At 31.2% G+C, this 23,543-nt stretch overlaps 2 protein-coding genes across 2 annotated transcripts; both read left to right on the top strand.

The window, feature by feature from the left end:
- The first annotated feature begins 7,669 nt into the window (after positions 1-7,669).
- LOC127128634 (serine carboxypeptidase-like 25) lies at positions 7,670-13,317 on the top strand. The gene is made up of 8 exons (XM_051058002.1): positions 7,670-8,109; positions 9,812-10,015; positions 10,562-10,737; positions 11,476-11,763; positions 11,853-11,983; positions 12,056-12,151; positions 12,264-12,369; positions 13,005-13,317. Exons 1-8 carry the CDS (start codon positions 7,854-7,856, stop codon positions 13,152-13,154), a joined length of 1,407 nt encoding a protein of 468 aa, XP_050913959.1. The 5' UTR covers positions 7,670-7,853; the 3' UTR covers positions 13,155-13,317.
- Positions 13,318-17,189: 3,872 nt separating this feature from the next.
- On the top strand, positions 17,190-18,158 carry LOC127131960 (uncharacterized). Its single transcript, XM_051060833.1, has one exon. It carries the CDS (start codon positions 17,190-17,192, stop codon positions 18,156-18,158), a length of 969 nt encoding a protein of 322 aa, XP_050916790.1.
- The last annotated feature ends 5,385 nt before the right edge of the window (positions 18,159-23,543 follow it).

Here is a 23,543-nt window from a genome sequence, read left to right as displayed (position 1 = left end):
TATGTGATAATACTAATTCTATATGAGTTGAAAAGAATCTTATTCTATCTCAGAATCAAGCACCTTAAAAACTTTTTAAAATTTTGTGCTTGCATCTAGATGAAGAATCAAAGTCTGATGACGATCAGAAGCTAATGTGATCAGAAGCTTTGAACTAGCTTATGGTGAATAATATCCTCTGAAGCATCTCATCCTTTGAAGCTCAGAATAAGACTAATTTCATCTAATAAGCGCACAATTGGAAAACCTTTTCATCTTCCACTAGCACCTATCCACTTATGTGTCATGAATCTGAAACGTCTTCTGACATGTGGTTTGTAACGTTTGGATAAAAACTTACAGATTATGATGATTTGTCTTAAACATTGTGCATCCCACCTCCTTAGTCATTAAGTTTTGTTTTAATAAAAAAAATTCACTCAAAACACGCTACTAAATTAGACTCACACACTTATGTCGCTATGCGAAAAATGCTCAAAGCACAGAGTCGCCACCGGATTTTATTTATTCCAAAAAAATAGGAAAGGGAAAATAATCGATAAAACCCTCTAAAGAAAAAGAAAATTGGTCTCTCAACCAAATTAGGGTTCAGAAGTCGGTTATGCGAGGGAAATGTATTAGCATCCCTCACATCCATCATACTCGATAGGAACCATCTAAGTTGTCTACGTGAATTGGTGTTTATCTATCTTAATGGTTACTTACTATCGGGAAAAAGAGGAAAATGATTGATTTTTTATTATTGTGCTCGCCAAGGAATGAGACCTTTATTCCTACGTATCATTCATCGTGAAATGAAGAATCAGAGCTCTGTAGTTCATAGTAGAAAATGATTGTTTGTTGGTTGTTTTTACCTTAAAAAGGGGTTTTCGGAGTGATGCCCTAAGGCGCAAAAATAGTTTGATGAGTTGATGTTGTTTTTAATGTTTTTTTTGTGAAAATGTGATTGATTTGGATTGAACTACTACCTGGAGTGTGCAATCCAAATCATATCTTATTACTTTTTCAGTTTTGATTGAGAAAATACCGATTGACGTTGGATCAATGGTTTATTGCTTATTGATTTTGAAACGGTGAGGTCGACCTAATTCCTAAGAGTTCAAAAGGAAAACAAAGTAAGAGAAAATTACAACCAAAGGGGGAGGATACACGAGAAATTACAAGGGGAATAATGTGAGAAATAAAAAGTCTCATTGTAAAGTAGCCCAAGAGAAAGCCTTATGTGTGTGTGAAGTGACCTATGCTAACAAGAAGATAATGGACTAAAAACATGTCTTCCTAGGGTAGTGCCATGAATGCCATTCTTGTAATAAAAGATTACAAGTCCAAAGAAACTCCAAGTCAAACAATAGGTCAAATACAATAATCCAAGGTCCAAATGCAAAGTCCCTAATAAGTCCTCTAAGTCCGACATTAGGTCACAAATGATACATATTTTTATTCTTTAAATTTTATCATGTTTTTTATTCTTTTTTATTATGATAAGTGATAGGGAAACAACAAGAAATAAAATGGCACAAAGTAAATGATATATGAGGTGAATGAATGATAATGGAGATAAACATAAAGTGTTTGAAATAAAATGAATAATAAAAATAAATTGCGGAAAGTAAATTGCGAGAATTTAAATGGGGAAAAATAAAGTGCAATAATATAAAAGTTAGAAGTTAGTAGTTAGTGAAAAAGTTACAAAAGGTCTCATCTATCATCAAGAGATTCAACAATATGATCATCCAAGGGCAACCTATCAACACCTCAAAGTGTCAAGAATGATCTATGGATCATTCATTAACATGTTTGAAATATTGAAGGTTCAATCAATCTTGGGATCATTAATCAATGATGTTAAAGATCTCATCAACCAAATGATCATAATAAAGGGCATATAATATAAAATAAACAATAAATGATAATGATGATGATAATAATAATAATAATAATAATAATAATAATAATAATAATAATAATAATAATAATAAAGCAAATAGACCAAATAAAATATAGTTAAGGTGTGAAAAGAAAAGAAAAAAAAAGTGTGATTAAAAATGATAAATACAATATAATAAGAACAAAAATCCCCAAAGAGAGTGCAAACCAAACAAAACCACTTGTCTCCAACTTGATTCAAATCCTTCTAAAAAATAACCTATAAATGAACACCCATTTTCAACAAAAATAGAACCAAAATGCTAATGAGTTTGAGCTACAATCATTACCAAATGTGTGATGTGAAAACTAAGTTGTTGTGGTGTTGAGTTTGAAGGTGAAGCAAGAGGTTTGGAAGAGGGTGACTATGGTTGAAACTTAATGGAAGGGGATGAGTTATGAGTGTAGAAAATGGAAGGATTAGGAGAAAATAAAATATGAAGAAAGTTGTGGATGATTGTTTGAGAAAGGATGATTATATTAGTTTGGGTTTAGGTTTTTAGAGAGAGTTTGAGTGTGTTTGGACATAAATTCTAGAGGATGCTAGCTTGTGATAATGAGGGGGAAATAGGGTCATATTTATAGGGCAAGAATGTGGGTTGGTGTGTGTAAAAAAGGAATCACTTTGTGTAAAAAAAATGAAAGTTATTATTGTTGTCCGCGCAGGTGTAACCGATTACCAGGATTTGCGTAACCGGTTAACAGACTGAAAAATGGTCTTGAAAGTCTATTGAAAGCAGGTGTAATCGGTTACCACAATCTGGGTAACCGGTTACCAGTGCAAAAAATGCCCATGGACGCTTGTTTAAAAGAGGGTGTAATCGGTAACCACAATTTAGGTAACTGATTACACAGACTAAAATTTGGAATTTTGCTATGTTATATTTTTTTCTTTTGAAGTGCCATCAAGAAAACCTAGTTTTCCTCAAGTATAACCACCATGCCTTGAGTCCATGTAATATGCCTTTGATTATGAATGTTAATGCAAATATGGTGATGAAATGATGAATGCATGCATGTGTAGTAGGGCCATAAACCAGATGAAAGTTGTATAGGGTAAGGTGAATTTTGGGGTACGACAACCTCTCTCTCACTTCCCTCACTTTTGTTTCTCAAGCCTTCTCTGAAAACTACCCATTTCAAAAGAAACCATAAAACCCTTTTGTAACGGCTTCATCATTTTCTCAACAAGCATCCAAGAATGTCGAATATGGTAAACATCTATATATCAAACCTAGAACCATGGATATCTAGAAGGAGGATCTGAAACTCATTGTGGAGCATATTGTTGATTTTGATTCCTTCAATCTGAATGGTTACCCCCTTTGAAATTTCTTCAAAGTGCAAGAATGGGCTTCATTATTTGATATGTTCAATGGACCAACATATCCTCATATGGTCAAGGATTTTTGGGTTAGAGTTGAGAAGTATGATGAGGTTTCTACTTCTATTGAAGAAAATAAGAAGATTGTTGAAGACAAGTCTCTCAAAGGGAAAAGTAGAAAGGAAATGGGACTGAAAAAGTTTGAGGAAGTGGAAATAAGATTTGATGTGATGGGAGTTGATGTCATCATCACTCAGAAAATAATTGCCAAGCTTCTTGGTGTGTCAACTATGGGAAGGTGCACTATGAACACCAAGGAAAGCATTCCAGAAGCCGATGTCATCAAAATAAGGTTGTTTGAGTTGTCAGAAAATACATCAGCCTATTCATACTTCGGAAAGGTGAAGAACATGAAGACTCTTTACAAGCTTCTATTTAGGATCCTTATTGGATGTCTGATTCCTAGAGAAGGATGCACCGATCAAATCTCTTGGGATCGTAGACATTTTATCTGGTATTTTATCAATGAAGAGAATATTAATATGCTTGGGTACATCTTTGATCATATGTGTGAAACTATCAAGGAAAGCAAGAAGCATACAAAGAAGAACGTACCTTATTCCAGACTCCTATCTGAATTAATTCATCAAGGTTGTTTAATTGACTCTCTAAGAGTTGCTTCTGCTCATGATGATCTGGAAGAAGTTCATGGGAACATTCTCTTTGGTTCAGTTATGTCTAACATGAAGCTTTTGTACAGGAATGAAGTGGTGTTATCAGAAGAACCTCTTAGAGTCAGAAGTGAAATGTATCAACATGTGATTATATCCTTAGTACATACATTGTTTGTGTTTATATATTACCGGTTTAAATGTATCATTTCCCTTATATTATTATACTCCTTTGGATTTTAATCTTTTTCTTTTTGATAATGTCATATAGGGGGAAAAGAGAAATGGTTATTTTTGTTATTTTTCAGGATACCAAAGACATCATAGGCAACTATTACAAAAAACGGAGGAGATATGTATGGTAAGGGGAGATATACAAGATAAGGGGAGAAATCAAGTGTCAAGCAAAAACTTTCCTTGAATGTGTTTTGTCATCATTAAAAAGAGGGAGATTGTGGAGAAGATATCCATCATCCTTCTTAGTTTAGTTTTGATGAAGACAAAAATGTATTAATAAAGAAATATCAAAGAAGAAAAAGTTTGGAATCCAGAATCAATAATGCATAAGCTTATGTATTTTTTGGAAGTAAAGGAAATTGATCTTGATGCTAAGATACTCAATTGAAATTCATTATGTATAAACTTTAGATGCTAAAAAATTAATATTCATCTTCATCTCTAAATTTCTCAAATTATCATGCTTAAAAGATATTTGAAGCAAGGCATAACAAACTTATTTTTAAAAAGTTGTCTGCACTTTTTAAGTTAGTTTCATTGCATTTTTAAGTCATGTTTGGTTAAACGGTTTAACAAAACCTGTTGCTGTTTGAAATTTGAAAAACTGTTTAAAATTTGAAAATTGTTTTGCACTTGTTAAGTCAGTTATCCATCTAACCGATTTAAGAAGTTTTGTACATAATGCAAAATTGTGTCTTTTCATTAACTATTGTCACTTTAAAGTAAAATGATGAGCATTGCAAACATCCTCTAATGATGACACTTAAATGGAATATAACTCAAGCCTGAAATATAATTCAAGCAACTGTTTATAAGATTGAAGTACCTGATAAGTCTTTAAGTGTGTTAAAGCTCTCCCTATTGCGTCTTAGGGAACAATATTATAAAAGCAAAAGGGAATTTTCGTAAAGTTATACAGCTAAATCACGCACACACACACACAAAACATGTTTTCAAACCTACTTTTCTCAAACAATTATTCTTAAAAATGTTTTGAAGTCATGCCACTTTAATCAAGAAATATCTGAACAATTTTGGACAGAGACCTCAAAGAACAAGATCTCGCCCAACAACACTTCAATATTATGAAGCTACTAATGATGATGAAGTCACACCAGTTAGAGAATTAGTTCATTTCTCCTTACTTGCGGGTGCTGAACTAATCAATTATAGAGAAGTCTTAAATGATAAATAGTGGAAGTCACCTATGGTCGAAGAGTTACAGGCAATCGAAAGAAATAACACATGGGAATTAGTCGAATTTCCAGCATATACAAAAGCTATCAAAGTGAAGTGAGTGTTCAAGTTGAAGCATAATGCTGATGGTTCGATAGTAAGACATAAGGCAAGATTGGTAGCTTGAGGTTTTCTTCAGAATGAAGGAGTCAACTACTATGTAGTATACGCACCAGTAGAACGACTGAAGACTCTTCGACTAGTCATTTCCTTGGCATGCAATCAAGGTTGGTCGATATTTCATTTAGATGTGAAATCAACATTTTTGAATGGTCCATTAGACGAAGAAGTCTATGTCACACAACCTCATGGATTTGTGATTCAGGAGGAAGCAAAGAAAGTATACAATTTTCACAAAAAGCTCTATGGTCTCAAGCAGGCACCTAGGGCATGGAACAAGAAGATCGACTCTTACTTGGCCGAATTGGGATTCATCAAATGAAAATTTGAGTATGATGTCTATGTTCAGGTTGTAGCACAAGATATAACAATCATCTGCTTATATGTCGATGACTTGTTAGTAACTAGAAGTAGCTTTGAGAACTTGTCAAAGTTCAAAGAGCTAGTGACGTGGGAATTTGAAATATCGGATCTGGGAAACTTGTTTTATTTCCTAGGCATGAAATTTCAAATGTCGAAGCAAGGTATGGTATTATATCAAAGAAGATATGTCAAAGAGATACTCAAGAGATTCTTGATGAATGATTCGACTCCTGCATCTTCACTATGTCGAACCAAACTTGAAGTTGGAGAAGCATGGAGAGGAAGACAAAGTTGATGGAACTTTGTTCAAATAAATTGTCGGATCTCTGAGATATGTTTGCAACAGCTAACATATTATATAGGTTTCTCAGTCGGGTTAGTGTACAAATACACGAGTGAACCAAGGGTGTCACACATGAAGGCTGCAAGAAGAATCCTGAGATACTTAAAAGGATCAGTAAACTATGAAATTCTATTTTGACGAGACTGTTAAAGTAAATAAGCTATGGTTACTTGCTATTCAAATGTTGATTGGTGTTGAGATAAGGAAGATCGAAGAAGCACAACTGGTTATTTCTTTCACGTGTTTGGTGCCCCAATCTCATGGTGATCAAGAAAGCAACCTGTGGTGTCATTGTCATCGTGTGAAGCTGAATATATAACATGATCCTATCCCGCGTGTCAAGTAATCTGGATCAGATATGTGCTTGAAGAGATTGAGGCCGAAGTGAAGAAACCTCTGGTGTTGCATATCGACAACAAGTCATCCATAAATCTTGCGAAGAATCCAATTTTGCATGGAAAGAGTAAGCAAATCGAAGCTAGATTTCATTTCTTAAAGGAGAAGGTAAATCGAGGTAAACTTGAAGTAGGACATTGCTCAAGTGAAGCACAGTTGGTCAATATTTTCATCAAAGGATGAGAGATCGACAAATTTTTGAATTTAAGAAAGAAATTAAGAATAGTTCAGATCGACTATGATTAGTGTATGTTCGACAACTTAGATTATAAAGGGGTTATGTTGAGACATGTAATATAATCCAAGTTGTGTGAGACGCAAACTCAAAATTAATTAGGAATTAGGATTGTGATATTTTTAAATTATATAAATAAATATTTTGTAATTTAGTTTTATAATATAATCATTATTCAATAATAATAATTTCTATTTTCTTATTAAAAAAAAAACCTCACGCACTAGTTAGTTAATTATAATTCCTTTAAAAGGCTTTTAGATTAATATGATAAAGAAATAATTAGTGTAAATCATTTTGAAAAGAAATATTCCGCCTATCAACCAAAGTTGATTTCTACAAAGTAAAATCACTTAAAAATGTTAGTGATAATGGATAAAATGAAAAAAATGATAAAATACTCACAATGTACTCATTAGAAAATTGAAAATAAATGAGAGAGCCTAACCAATAAAAGATTTATCTCAAATATGACTTACTAGTACTCATATGAAATTATAGATTATTTATAGACAAATAAGGAATCAAACCTTACCATATATTCCTAACATGTTTTAACTCATACTTGAACAACCTTCTAGCATTTGCAACACTTAACTTTCTCACAAATAGTACTTTCCTTCCCCAAAAGTATCAAATTTTTCTTTGATAAGACAAATTTCTTCCTCAACAGTTTTTATATCAACATTCTTTGGAGTATTTCATAAACCAAAATTAGCATCTATACCAAATAGGTCAAAATAGGATTTTGAATGAAATTTTAGTTTGTAGGTGAAGTACCTAAATTGTTTATAACCCTCATAATAACTACTCTCTCTCTCTCTTTCTCACACTCTCTCTCCTATTTAATTTTCCTAAAGGGAAGACACGCCTAACTTCCTATCACTCTCATAGACAACTAGCAAGTGTGAGACACTTTCCATTTTCCAATTCCTCTTCAACCTCATTCCTTAAAAAACATATTCCAAATCTCTTTGATAGTTTTCACTTTTAGCCAAAGTTATGGAACAAAGAAAAAAGATCTTTGTTCATGTTTTGATGTTTTTGTTCATGGTCCTACTTAGGAAAACTAGTAATGTTGAAGGGGGTGAAGAAGAAGATAGGATCTTTGAACTTCCTGGTCAACCTAAGGTTTTGTTTGATCAATTTTCTGGCTATGTTACTGTTAATCATGTTGCTGGTAGAGCTCTCTTTTATTGGTTAACTGAAGCTCAACAAAATCCTCTCAATAAACCACTTGTTATTTGGCTTAATGGAGGTTAGAATTTTCATTTACTATTTACACCCCTCCCCCATTTTCTTCTTTTTCTCTCTTACACTTACATAATTTATCTTACTTTTTTTTATAAAAGAATTGATATATATTATTACTAGTGTATTTTTGTCACAAAGTGGTAATAATATTGAAAAATTGACAGACATATTTGTGAATATCAGAATTTTAATTTTATTACTGACGTCTAATCTAATAAAATCGAATTTTATGACGATAATATATTTAGTATTAGTGGTAAGTGAAAGAAAAATGTCATGAAATTTTTTTAATAGAATTTAGAAAATAATGTCATGTTAATTTATCATTCTTTTGCTTGATAAATTCTCTTGAATTTTTTTAAGGATATATATTGTGTATTAAAGTATAAACTATATGATAAAATCACTGTTATATTGATTATTTACTATTATTTGTGTGATTTTTCCTCATTTGATAAATTAACTATTAAGAGTTTCTTTCTTTCTTTGTATATCTATGCATTAGGCTAATTAATTAATTAGTAATTAATTAACAAACTATACAAAAATGTAAACATTAAATTGTTTGGTACCGACAAAACAAGTCAATAAAATGTGGAAATATCTTCTTTGACCCTTTTTTATTTTAATATGGTGAGTGAAATCTTTGATGAGACGTTTTTGATTTTATTACTATATATCTTATATAACACTCTTTTGATTTGAAGTATCAATCATGAACATGAACATTTATTTTTGTGTTTTTCTCTTCTTTTTTAATTATTACTACTATAGACTTATTTTAAGCTAGCTTTTTAAATTTATGATATTATAGACAATCTATAGTAAAATGTAGTTAAAATTTGGAATATTTTAGTTGTGGTAGAATATAAGTAAAACTAGTCTCTTTTCATCCTATTTAAGAATAATATACCAAAAATGTCTTTCACCCTATTATTATTATTATTATTATTATTATTATTATTATTATTATTATTATTATTATTATTAATAATAATAATAATAATAATTATTATTATTGTAGGAATAAAATAATGAAAAATGAAGTTGGGTGTGTAGATATAGGTGCATTGAATATTTGTACTATTGAAATTAAAAATAACTATAAAAAAAGAAAGTGTTTGTAGAGCCCACATGAGTTGGTTGGCATTGGTAATGGATAGCTTGAAATGATCACTAAACTAGTAGTAATGAATGGTACAAACAAACTCAACTTTTACGCACAAAATCCACTTCAACTAGTTACTTATTAAATAATTGATGTATCGGATCGTGTATTAGATCAAATATATTAATTATTTAAAAAATTTAAAAAATAATTTTTTTATAAATAAAATTAGACAAAAAAATCATGCTTGATTAACCATATTTTTATATATAATTTATCATGCTTGATTAACCATATTTTTATATATAATTTATCATGCTTGATTAAGCATGTACATATTAATGGTGGAAAGCAACTAAAAACCAGGCTCATTAATTATTAATGAGGTTCATAGGGCCACTATTTGTCAGCATGCATTGGTGAACCATCAATGCAACCCTATACTAGTATTTAGTACTACCATAGCTACTGCCATTAATAACATGGTTACTATAGTACTACTACTAACTTAACTATGCATTTAATTTAACTTTTTGGATTATTTAGAATCACTTTTTTATATTTCTTTTTCTTTGTGATATTTTTGGATGATTATTAGGTCCAGGTTGTTCATCAGTGGCATATGGAGCATCTGAAGAGATTGGCCCATTTAGGTTAAACAAAACAGCTTCTGGGCTTTACATTAACAAGTTTTCATGGAACACTGTGGCCAACCTTTTATTCTTAGAAGCTCCGGCCGGCGTCGGTTTTTCCTACACCAACCGCTCCTCCGACCTCCTCGACACCGGCGACCGCCGCACCGGTAGGTTCCACAGCACTCCTTCTAACATTATTAATGATTTTTTTTTTGTCTTCCAACAAAATGATTTTTTTGAACAATATTTACCAATTTAAATAACTACTTATAACTAGGGTTGTTGACGATACACTTCGGTCAGATAACCGAATAAGTGTAAAAGGTTATTTGAACTGACTTGTTTCAATTTTTATAAAATTGATCCAAAACAAAATTATTGATCTAATTCATCAGTTTGTAAACACTCGAACCATAGTTTAATTCAATTTGATTTGATGGTTCCATTCGATTTTTTTTTCTTAATAAACCTCGTTGTAAGACTATTATGATAATTAGTTGAAGTGTGTCCCAAATATAATTGACAAGTGAGAAAGATGTACCATTTGTTTGGTGGTCCTATATTCATGTCACATAATAATTTATGCATTGACCCATCCACAAGTGCACACTATCCACACACATATTGTACTTGTACCACTCACATCACATCACTAGTACCAAAAATCATAATTGAAAACTTCTATACTAATGAATTTTTGATTATTTTTTCAGCTAAGGACTCTCTGGAATTTGTAATTCAGTGGCTAGAAAGATTCCCACGTTACAAAAATAGAGAACTTTATATTACAGGAGAGAGTTATGCAGGACATTATGTTCCTCAATTAGCAAAGGAAATTATGACTTATAATATAAAAGCCAAACAACCCATCAATCTCAAGGGAATAATGGTAAATATATACATTCTACTTTTTTTAACATTGAATTAATCTTTATATGTAAATGGAAATCTATTCCTCAACTTCTTATACCCCAATATTCTCCGATTTAATTTAAAATATAGGTTTAAATTTTATAAAAAAAATTATAATAATTAACAGTGACACATCAAAAATATAATTATATATTAATTAAGAATAGATTTAATTATTTTTTTAATTTTTTAGGTTTTTATTATATATTTTTTATGTCTATTGATATTAATGAAAAAAATTAAACCTTAAAAAATTTAGAACCTTATAAAATTTGGGGTCTTATGCTGTAGAATTTGTTTCTCTTCGACATGGTTACTCCTGTATTCACTCATTCAATCAATGACTCAAACCTATGTTCCAATATATTAAATGTTTTAGTGGTTATTAGGACCATTAAAAAAAACATTGAACCGTAGAATAGAATTGAACTGAGACCAGAAAATGAAAAATTCTAAAAGAATAAGTTTGAACATTTTTATTAATAAATTTGAAAAAAAATATAGTGGAACTTTGAAAAAAATTATCTTCTAACAGTTTGATACGGTTTGAAATTTTTGGACCAGTATATTAAATCAATAATTTTGATTTGATTTGATTTGATTTTGTTCGATTTGAATAGCCGTACCGGCTACACTTAGGTAGAATTGTTTGTAATCTTTATGCTATATAAATTTGGCAAAGATGAATAATGATAAAGTTGATTCAAATATGCAGGTTGGGAATGCAGTGACAGACAACTATCATGATAACTTGGGCACAGTAACGTACTGGTGGAGCCATGCAATGATCTCTGATCTAACATACAAACAACTTATTAGCACTTGTGATTTTCATCACCAGAAAGAATCTGATGAGTGTGAATCTCTATATACTTACGCCATGGATCAAGAGTTTGGTAATATTGATCAGTACAATATCTATGCTCCTCCGTGTAACAAATCCGATGGAAGTTCATCTTCCGCTTCGCGCCACTCCATGCGCTTACCCCACCTCCCTCATCTGGTACTGTGACTTGTCTTACACTCCGTCCAGATCAGATATATTGATTATTCAATAAATTTTTAATGCAAATATATTTTATATTTTTTTAGGCTTTTAGAAAAATGGCGGGATACGATCCGTGTACCGAAAAATATGCGGAGGTTTATTACAATAGGGTTGATGTTCAAAAAGCACTTCATGCAAACACAACAGGAATTCCTTATAAGTGGACAGCATGCAGGTGAGTTTACAATTATAATGATCTAATTAAAGATTAGTTGCTTAATTAGTAATTAACTATTATTTGATGCAGTGAAGTTTTGAATAGAAATTGGAATGATACAGATGTGTCTATTCTTCCACTTTATAGAGAGTTGATAGCTCATGGTGTAAGAGTTTGGGTGTTCAGGTTGGTTTTCAAATACATTGAGTTCATTTATGTTTAATATCGACGTGTCAGTGTTGGTGTCAGTGCCGTCTGAGTCGATATTAATTATGTTTGATATTTGTTATAAATTCAGTGGGGATGTAGACTCAGTGGTTCCAGTAACAGCAACCAGATTTGCACTTGCAGAGCTTCATTTGACAACAAAAATACCATGGTACCCTTGGTATGTCAAAAAGCAGGTGAGTTTCTATTGTAAATAAATTTATAAAAATTTATAAAATTTAATAGTTTGTTATTAATTTGTTAGGGTTTGTTACGTTTATGTTTATTAGTTTGTTAGGATTTGTTATTTTAAATTCTAAAAAAAATAAATCATCAATTTATATATAAAATATATATTTAAAATTAAGGTTTTTAGAAATCAAAGATATATTAGGAATATAAAAATATTCATAGTAATATTTTACCTATAAAATTTATAGGATTGAGTTAGGTTGATGCGAATCTAGTTTTAGGTTTAGTAGTAAAATGATTAGAATTACATCTTAAATGTGATGTGGCGAATTCAAACTCATGCCTGTACTAATATATAAAGAAAATATTTTGTTTTGGTGTCGTCTTTTTTTCTATTAATTTTATCTTTATTTTATTATATAATTTATTTATTAATTTTTATTGATATATTATTATTAATTTTCATATAACTTTTTATTATTAACTTTCATATTTTATATTTTTTTAAAATTATATTTAAATATAAAATATCATTTATATTTTCATTGATATAAATTTAAAAAACGGACAGACGGATACGCGAGTGTTCGTCTGGACGCTAATTTACTTGCATTAAGGGAATTGTTTGGTTTTTGTGAAGGTTGGAGGATGGACAGAGGTGTATGAAGGGTTAACATTTGCCACAGTGAGAGGGGCAGGTCATGAAGTTCCATTATTCAAGCCTAGAGCAGCTCTTCAATTATTCAAATCATTTCTTGCAGGAAAGCCTCTTCCAAAAGTTCTAAAATAGGATATAAAAACAAGAGGAGGTTAATTGGGAAAATGGAGAGAAAAAGAGAATGAAAAAAAGAAAAAGAAGGAAACAAATGGAAAATTCCAATAGGTGCTAATTAGTTTATGTTGTCATTAATTATTATTGTTTATGAATGAACTTAGGTTTTATGCCTTTTTTTTTTCTTTGTCTACAAATTAACAAGCTAATGCCTATTCTAAATTGTGAAAATGTTTTTCTTTTTATAAATATATTTTCGGTTAAACACAAATAAATGTTTAAGTAGTATGATTGTGGAAGTTTAGATTACACCTAACTTGTAACTTAAGTGTTCTATGGTAATATTGAAAATGTATGTGTATTAAATTTGGGTTTGAAGGTCGAAATTAATTGATAAATATTTGAAGGTTTGAGTTGTAAGAAAAGTAAATGAATATATTAAAACTTATAATTAAATTTAAAGGGCAAGAAAGTAAAAATGTTAAAAAGTAAATGACTTCAAATATAAACCCTATTACAAATAATATATTTTATAACAATAATTTTATCTTACGTATAAAAAAATTGAGGTATAATTCTTGGAGGCACACTTTTTTTTTAAAGAAAAATATATAATATATTTTGTCAATTATTTGAAAAACTGAAAGGTAAACTTATTCCGTATGTATACTTCGAATCTCATCAGCTCATTTTATATTCTTATCTCATTGAAAATGACATCTTCTAAGATATTTTATTTTGGAATGTAAATATACGTCACTTTTTATTTTGATTTTCTTTCCGACCGAGGTGAATATATTTCTTTGATATATATATATATATATATATATATATATATATATATATATATATATATATATATATATATATATATATTATATTATATATATATATATATATATATATATAATATATATATATATATATATATATATATATATATATATATATATATATTATATATATATATATATATATATATATATATATATATTATATATTATATATATATATATATATATATATATATATATATATATATATATATATGACCTTAACAAAAGAGCCATAAACAACGAGAGTCATAACCACATATCATCTTCAATACGGAGATATTATGTGTTTAATGCTTTCGTTTCTTCTTTAGAGATCCAAGTTATTTTCTTTTACTTTTTCTTCAGAGATCTGGTACGTTGAACATCACTACTCATGTTGTTGTTGTGTTGTTGAGATCCAAAACCATAGAGGTTTTCTTGTTGTTTATGTTGTTGTTATTGACGTTGTTTTTATTGATGTTGTTGTTCTTGTTGTTGAGACCCTAAATCCTAGAGGTTGTTTATTAACATTGTTGTTCTTGATGTTATTGTTGTTGTTGTTCTTGTTGTTGTTATTATTGATGTTGTTGCTGTTGTTGTTCTTTGTGCAACTCTCATCTTGCTCTATCGAGTTAAGTTTATTATATTTAACGTGGATTGTTTGTTTCACTAACCACTCTTTGAACATATAACCTATTAGATTGATTTGCAAATAATTATATGAAAAATTATGTTGTATTTGAATCTTATCATATACTGATTAATGATTTTCTAACATTCTGCAACTCATCATTCATCTCATGATGTTTTATCGTTAAAATCTCTCTAATACTTCTAGTTTGCACTCAACTCTCTTCCATATTTGTTCATTTTTTAAAGCATCAAATTTTATGTTTTCAACAATGAATTAGTAGAAAGGGAAATGTTGAATAAAGAACTTGAAATATTTGAGAGATTTTAACCATAAAAGAGCAGAATGCTTCAAGTCACTAATCAATGTAAGTTGTTCTTCAAATATAACACAATTGTTCATATAATTTTTTTCCTAACCAATTTTGAGAAGTTACATGTTCAGTATAGGATTTAGCGAAATAAGCAATCCACATTAGATTTAATAAACTCAAAACTGTTTTACCCCCCCTCCCCCCTCCTCCGATTTTATGAGATAATCGATGTGAAAATGTGGTATATCCATTGGTGAAATGAAAAAACCAAAGAGACATGTGTTTTTGCCATTTCATAATTTCAAAAAGGTCTCCATGAGATCGAACCCATGATCTTTACACATACCTGTCGGTTTTTTTAAATCCGAGAGGTAATGTGTGTACTTTTCATGACGTCCTTTGTTACCTCGCCTATGAAACCGATGTACGATCTCTTTTTTAATCGAGATAAAATATATTTTTTTGTAGTAGTGAAAGTGCGATAAAGTAAATGAATTTAAATTATAATATTATTAAAAATAACTAATAAGATACTAGTGCGCCCGGACGAATAAATTAATTAGTTTACACATAAAACCTATTAAGATTTAACTTTATAAATAAGATGATATGTTATATAATGTATTTAGATACACCTATAATTTAAAGTGAGTATTTAACTATAAATGAGTAATAATAGTAGAAACTCAATTGTATTTTTTATAATTGTTAGATTTTTAATATTTCATTCAAATACATCTCTAGAACACATAGTTAACATGTATTAGGTTCACAAAATTGAATTCTTAAATAATGTATTGGCCTAACTCTAAAATAGTGTATAATCACTATAACTCGATAGAAGTAAAAAAAAAGCAATATAACATGATGAGCTCTATAACAAAATGTATAAAACAAAGTTTTGATAAGTAAAATGCAAATAACTAATTCAAGACAAAAGTCAATCTTGTCTCATTAGTCTAGTGTTACAATAGTTGATGTAATGAATCTTGCAATCTTGTTTCTTTAGTGAAAAAAAGAACAATCTTGCAATCTTGTTTCTTTAGTGAAAAAAAGAACAAAAATCAGTTTGAGCATTAAATCTTATATTCTAATAATTGATAGCTGAACACATTGAAACAATGGACTTATAACAAAAATTAAAATTGTCATAATTTTATAACTCAATATAGTACAAAAAAATTCAAAAAATACAATTTAGAGTCATCCAAACATTTTTTCATTCTCAAACATATGTCATATGCTCTTTGGACACTCATCCCCATCTCATCATAGATTAATTTCTCCTTCTTGTCTCCAAATAACCTATCAATCATTTGAGAATAATTGTAATCTTTTTCCTTTTTTTTTAACTATTGTCGATGATTTTGCAAGTTGCATGTGGTTGTTCCTTATGTAATACAAATCTAATTCAAAAAATATTTTGAAGTCCTTCATTAGTTTTTCTTATATCCAACTTCAATAAATAAAAGGTCTCTTCTTTTTTATTCGTGCTTTCTGCTTCTTTTTTTCATCTTAGGGATTTAAAAATTCTTTTCTTTTTACACATTGGCCAAAATGAAATAAAAGGTCAAGCCCATTTCTTCCTTATTTCTTTAATTTTTTTTATAAATAAATTAGGGAACCCATTTTAAGAATGTATTCTTCCAAAAAAAAATTATCTCTCATGACTCAAATAGGAAGGAGTTTCTTTATAATACCCTTCCTTTTTTTACAACTGATGAACATCGTCACATGAAAGGTTTTGTCATCATATTTGACTTGTTTTATACTCCCTCCGTTCTTTTTTAAGTGTCATTTTTTAGAAAAAAAATTGTTCCTTTTAAGTGTCATTCCAAAGTTCAAAATAGTATTGATTGTTCTTTTGTCAAAAGTACCCATAGTTAATTATTACAAAGAGAGAGAAAAATCAAATAATTTAATAAAGGGCCATTGAATTTAGTCTTTAAGAAGACTAAGGACACAAGCCTCAATGATGCTTGTGATAAATAAGTGAGGGCAAGAACCGTAAAATATATTGCTTGCTTTATTTATACCTGTGGATTTGCTTTTAACATAGCAAATGCAAAAGCCTTTAAGTTGACGTTGGAAGCTATGGTCCTCATTTGCAACCGCCAAGTTTTCATGAACTTAGGGTTCCACTTCTTCAAAAGGAGTTGGAATATACAAAAGGTTTGTTGAATAATCACAAGGTTCAGAAGAATAAATATGGATGTTCAATTATGTCATATGGTTGGACAAATAGAAAAGGTAGAACCTTGATTAATTTCTTGTCCAATTATCCGGCGGGAACCATGTTTGTGAAAAGTGTCGATGCTTCTGACTATGCGAAGACGGGGGATAAGCTAACTGAGTTGTTGGACACTTTTGTTGAGGAAATGGGTGAACAAAATGTTGTTCAATTTATTACCGACAATGGAAGTAATTATGTAGCGGCGTGTAAAATATTAACTTCCAAAAGGCCAAACATGTTTTGGACTTCATGTGCAGCCCACTGTATAGACCTCATGTTAGAAGACATAGGAAAAATTCCAAAGGTTGATAAGGTTATAAAAAATGGAGTTAAGGTTGTGGGCTACATTTATAACCATACATTTGCTTTGAATCTAATGAGAAAGGTTATCGGCAATGTTGAATTGGTTAAAAATGGAGTGACAAGGTTTACTACATCTTTCCTTACTCTACAAAGGTTGCAAGAATTAAAAAGTAAGCTTAGAGAGATGCTCACTTGTGATGAATGGGTGAGTTCCAAGTGTGTCAAGGATGCTAAAGGAAAAATGGCAACTAGTATTATACTTATGGCATCATTTTGGAGTGATATTGTGTACACTCTTAAGGTCATGACGCCTCTTGTAGATATGCTAAGAATGGTTGATAAAGAAAGAAAACCCGTAATAGGTTACATATATGCCGCAATGAGGGTAGCGAAAGAATCAATTGAAAAAGCTTTTAATTCAAATTCAAGCAAGTACAAAGTCGTATTTGACATCATTGATAAAAGATGGGAGTGTCAACTTCATCATCCGTTACATTCTGCAGGTTACTATCTCAATCCTGCATATTATTATGAGAAACAAGAAATTGATAGTGATCCTAAGTTGGTCAGAGGCCTCCGTAAATGCATTGATACACTTAGTAAAAGTGATGAAGTGGAAGACAAAATTTCAATACAATTGGAACAGTACAAGGGTGCTACATATCTCTTTGGTATAAGAGTGACAATTAGACAAAGGTTGACATTAGCTCCAAGTAAGATGGTGTAAGACCCCAATTTTGACCCTAAGATCCCTCATGCAATCTCATCATATGCATTGGGATCATACCTTGGCATTCTCCTTACCTCTCTTTCATTGGGTTTGTTTTGGGAGAGATCACTAAGCACCATGTGATTGTATCATACTTTTATATTATCATTTTACTAACCAAAAATATCAAAAATATGTTTTTGCATTTGCCTAACTCTTTTGTAGGTAGGGCTTGATCACCTTTGATCCATCAAGTTCACATCTAGGGTTTAAGACCCTCATTGCTAAGAGCATAACCAAGGAATGATCCACAATGTCTCTAAGAATCATATATGATTCCCAATGATCTCTACATGTTATTTTGGTCAAGCATTCTTCAAGAGTTTGGAGTTGGTTGGCCTTGGAAACCCTAGTTCATCTGGGTATCTTGAGTAACTTCTTCAACAAGCTTCTTCACCAATTGATCAAGTTTCTCAAGGGACACTTCAAAATTCATCATATTATGCATATTTAATCCACTATGAGCCTAAAAAGTCAAGAGAATTGCAGGTTAGCAAGTTGGTTGATGGTGGTTGGCTAGATGGATTCATTTGATCAAAACCGGGTCTCCCTAGACCCTATCTCCTACAATTTTCATCATATGAAAATGATTCCAAGAGAAAAGTTACTCTAAATTACATTTAAAACAACTTTAATGTTGAGGTATAGGTCTCATTTTGCTTGGAAAGTCATTTTCTATGTTGAAACATTATAGGTCATTTTGTCTAAACCCTAATTTGAAAGTCAACTTCCCAATGCCATAACTTGCTCAATTTTTATGAGATTAAAGATTTACAAGTTTCACAATCAAATTAAAGGTGTATAATTCAACTTTGATGTTTGGAGTGATAGCTAAATCAACGTTTATGAGCATGTGATATGAGGATACATTATAGGTCATTTTGGACCAACACCATTGAACAAGTAATTTTCCTCAACTTAAGAAATGCATAACTCACTCATCCTAAATCTAAATGATGTAAAATTGGTGACTATTTTGAATTTTTTTGAAATACCTACAACTTTGATGAATAAATGTTTCTCATTTGGAGCTCACATAAAAAGTTAGGAAAGGTGGAATAATTGAATATGTGACTTGACACTTAGAAAATATTTTGACATGTTAAAATTTCCAAAATTCCATCTCAAAATTCACCATGATACAAGTTACAAATGGAAAAATGTTCAACATAAGAGTTGTTCCTCTGGATATAAGCTTTCCAAAGAGTCCTAATTTACTCATTTTGGACAAAGTTTGATGGGTATGCGCATGGCTTAAACAGGCCTGTATCAGTTGGCAAGATTCCTGATTCAAATGTTCAAAACAACTTTGCCTTGCCATCCAAGCTTCATGCAGACCTCATTTCAGTTGATTGTGGACCTAATTGGTTTGCTTCATAGGCTTGCACATGCCCATGCAAGCATGAGCATTGCATTGCCATTTTTGGAGAATTTTTCAAGTGTGCAAATAACACTTCTCATTGCTATAAATAGAGGTCCAGTGCCTCAGTTCAAAGGACCTTGCACGCCAGCTTTGCCCCAACCTTCCAAACCCTCTCAATTCAAAGGAAAACCTAAGAAATTTCACTGAAATTTGAGTTTGAATCTCACTGTTTGGAGATTCAAAAACTCCAGGATCCAAAGCTTTGCATTACTCTTAAGCCACTTCCACAAGCTCCATAAGCAAGATCAAGCACGAAGTGAAGCAAGAGAGATCCAGTTCTGCACAACATTGAAGGTATTTTTCCAAATTTTTCTTTTCTTCGATTCTCTCTCAATTCTCATCAATTCTCTTGGATCCTTGGTTGTCTGAAGTCCTACCAATATAGGCAAGAAGATTGAGTTGCTTTGAGGTCAAATCGAAGTAACTCAGTTGTCACACCTCAAAATTCAACTCCACGTATCTCTCTATATATTTAGAGTTAGTTAAAATTGAGGTGATATTCGTGATCTACGCCATTTTTTCTTTAAGATCATGTCCTCTTTTTTCATTTATGATGTGGTGATGATTAAACTAGTCCAGCCAGGGTCATTGGAGAAGATGACCGGTCTTTGGCTTCGGCGATGCGCTGGAAGTGTTCAGAGCCATTAGATGAGTTTAAAACGTTTTAATCAGGAGTGTACATTGTGATTACCCAACGTGTGATCAGTTGACTCAAGCGCATCATGGAACGCGCGCTCTCCACCACTTGATCTGCCACCTCAATTAATGAGGGAGATCAAGTGGTCCATGTTTTTTTGATTATCTGATTTTTATTTTTATTCCTTTGATTTTCATTAATTCATATTAATTTTAATATTGATCCAAAAAATATGAGAGTTTCACCAAATTTTTTAAAATAAAATCCTCTTTCATTTTTTTAATTAAAATTATTTTTTGGATCATTATTAATATTTTTCATGATTTAATTGATTTTGTGATTATTTTTAATTGTTTAAAAATACTTTTAAGTTTCCAAAAATTCTGAATTTTTTTCTCCAAGGTCCTTTGACCTTGTTTGACCTATGATAAATCTCATGGCCATTTCTTTGGTGTTTTGATGAGGTTTTAGGAAATTGACCAACCATATTTAATTTAATGCATTATTTTTAATATTTCTAATTGTTTAAATGCCAAATTAATTATGTAGAGCCATTTTAATTGACTTTGTGAGTTTAACTTGTGTTGTTGGGCCTTGGTCAAGGTTGATTTGACTTTATTAGGTTAAGATCATCGGATTTAGGGGATTGATGGAATGTACATTCCATCTCCCAAAATGAATGAATGATCTTAACTTGGTAAAAGTCCTCCTTTGTCCAATTTGAGTTTGATCCATTTCCCTTCCCTCTTCATCTCATTCCCCTTCTTTATGCATTCATGTCATGGACCTATAATATCTTGATGTTCTAAGGCTAGTTGATTGAAAAATCAACATAAGTATGGATGAGATTAGGTCCCCCACTTTGCATATTCTTTTTGTGTGTGGAATGTTTCATGAGCATAGTTCATCATACTATGTCTCTAACATGCATTAACACCAAAATTTTATTGCCCGACCTCAAATAGTTGTGACTTCTACATAAGTCCAATTACGATTGCTTAACATAGCGCTAAATTTTGATCCAAAAGGCATAACATTCTAGTTAGTGAGATTGTAAGTCTCCCCTCTTTCATGGTATTGTGTAGAAACTTGGTCTTTTTTCCTTCCTTTGTAAGATGTCTTGGTTCAAGGATCCATGCTTGTGATAAGTGGGTTGAGTGTTCTCCAAAGAATGACTTAAACAAAAGAAAAGCAAAAGTAATACTAACTTCTAACTCATTTACAACTAACCTTTAATTTCAAGTCATTTAATTTTAATGCAATTTAATTTTTGAGCTTTATTCATTTGTCGTTATTCATACCATTCTAATTATTTATGTTAATGTCATTTTCACTTTGTCCATTTGGACCATATTTTTTTGTGATATATTTTGTTTGTGTATATTGTGTTTGTTTGTGTGGTCTTTGACCATTAATGTACATAATAAGAACAAAAGCACTAAAAATATCTTGTGTAGACTGTTGGTTGATCTGGATAATTGGACTTAGAATTTAGGCAGCATTCCCTATGCAAAGGACTTGACCAATGCCAACTTTCATGTAACTAAGTGCTTATAATTTTAAACTTCATCTGATACATCATTAAAGATCCTTATGAGTTCATCTGCAACAAGATCATTGTGAAGATGTTATTTTGAACCTGTGATTTATGCATTGTGGAATTCATCTGCTACATGGGCAAATTTGAAGAGGATCATGGAGTTGTTAAGCTTGGATGTGGCTATCTTTATTTGATGCCTTGCTCTTCAAGTTGATATTGTGTACATTGTTTGTTGCTTGATTGTAAAAGTCCAAGGGAATTTGAGTTTTTATATGACATTCTTGTCTATTGGATTGTATCCCATTGGTCAGATCTTTTCAACTCTTAACTTTTAATTTTTGTGCTTAGGATTAGTCTCTTCATCTCCTCCCCACTTCTTTAATTTCAAAATCTCTCCCTCCTTTCAAAAATATTTTTTTCTTGTGTTTGTTGATTTTTAAACTTTACCACTTTTGCAAATTAGAAACTTTGGCCTTATGCCATTACATTTTCAAACTCATTTTCTTAATCAAACTTGTAAATAAGCTTAACTATACTTGACTTGAAATTTCAAAAGCCAAAAAGAACTAACTCATTCAAACCATTTTTAGGCCTTTGTGCCTTTCAAACTTAAATTTTTGTTAAAAAAACAATGCATCCACTTTGAAATTGATACCATGAACTACGAGGTTTTGATCCCTCATTTTTATGTTGGTACGTAGGCACAAGTCCGAAGGTCTTGTCAAACAAAAAATATAATTAATGAATTCTTTTCTCATCCCCCATTCTATTTGTTTGCAACATCTTTTATACCCAAAAACGTATGCACATAAAAAGGGCTCCCTAGGAGTACCTAGGACACTTTGGGTGCTAACACCTTCCCTCTGTGTAACCAACCCCCTTACCTGTAATCTTTGGCATTTTATTAGTTTTGATTTGAAAACTTCTTATTTTTGGGTTTTGTTCGTACTTTTCCCTTTCCCTAGGAAACAATAAAAGCGCAGTGGCGACTCTTATTTATTTGATGTCTAGCTTATCGATAGCTTGATGATCATGAATTTACCGCTACAGAAATTAAGTGGCGACTCTGTTGGGGAGTAGTCTCCGATGGGTTTAGCCTACTTTTTTGTGTGTATATAAATGTATATCTGATGTATGTATATTTGTTTGTGTGATATAATATGCTTGTTGTGCTTGGTGGTCTCTGAGTGGTGAGATAAGTTCTAACCCGAACTGGAGTGCAATTAAGATAGGAGGATGGTATAGTCATGTTCGACTTGTGTGGAGTAGTCTTTAACAAGTTGGCTTGAGACCCATCTGCTCAGTGGAGACCCTTTTGGATTTGGAAATGTCACACAAGTATTTATGGTTAGGCATTACTATCTCTGATTTGGGGTCCGAGAAGCTAAGGACCGTAGAACATTTAACCCCTCTTGTCCTATTTAGGACGTAGTACGGAGACTGTTCAAGTGTAGACTTGATAACAGTTGTTATGCGATACTACACTCAAACGAGTTTCTCTTGAGAATATTATGGGTTGGTGAGTCAGTCATCCTACCTGTAATATCTGATAGATGGAATTAAGACTTTGGGAACTTTTTAAAACATGACCTACAAGTTTTTATCCTTAGTTCACTCCTTTGGGATGGTTCTTACCCAGATTCCATGCTCGTGACTCACAACAAACCCTTGATTCTTGGTTGATCCAATCAAGTCTTGTCAATATCAATGGAACTTGGGTGTTGATAAGGTGAAAACCATAAT

This window comes from Lathyrus oleraceus, chromosome 3 (assembly GCF_024323335.1).
Source record: "Lathyrus oleraceus cultivar Zhongwan6 chromosome 3, CAAS_Psat_ZW6_1.0, whole genome shotgun sequence".
Lineage (NCBI taxonomy): Eukaryota > Viridiplantae > Streptophyta > Magnoliopsida > Fabales > Fabaceae > Lathyrus > Lathyrus oleraceus.
The sequence above is the reverse complement of the archived record's forward strand: the minus strand, read 5'-3'. Positions and strand labels throughout refer to the sequence as shown.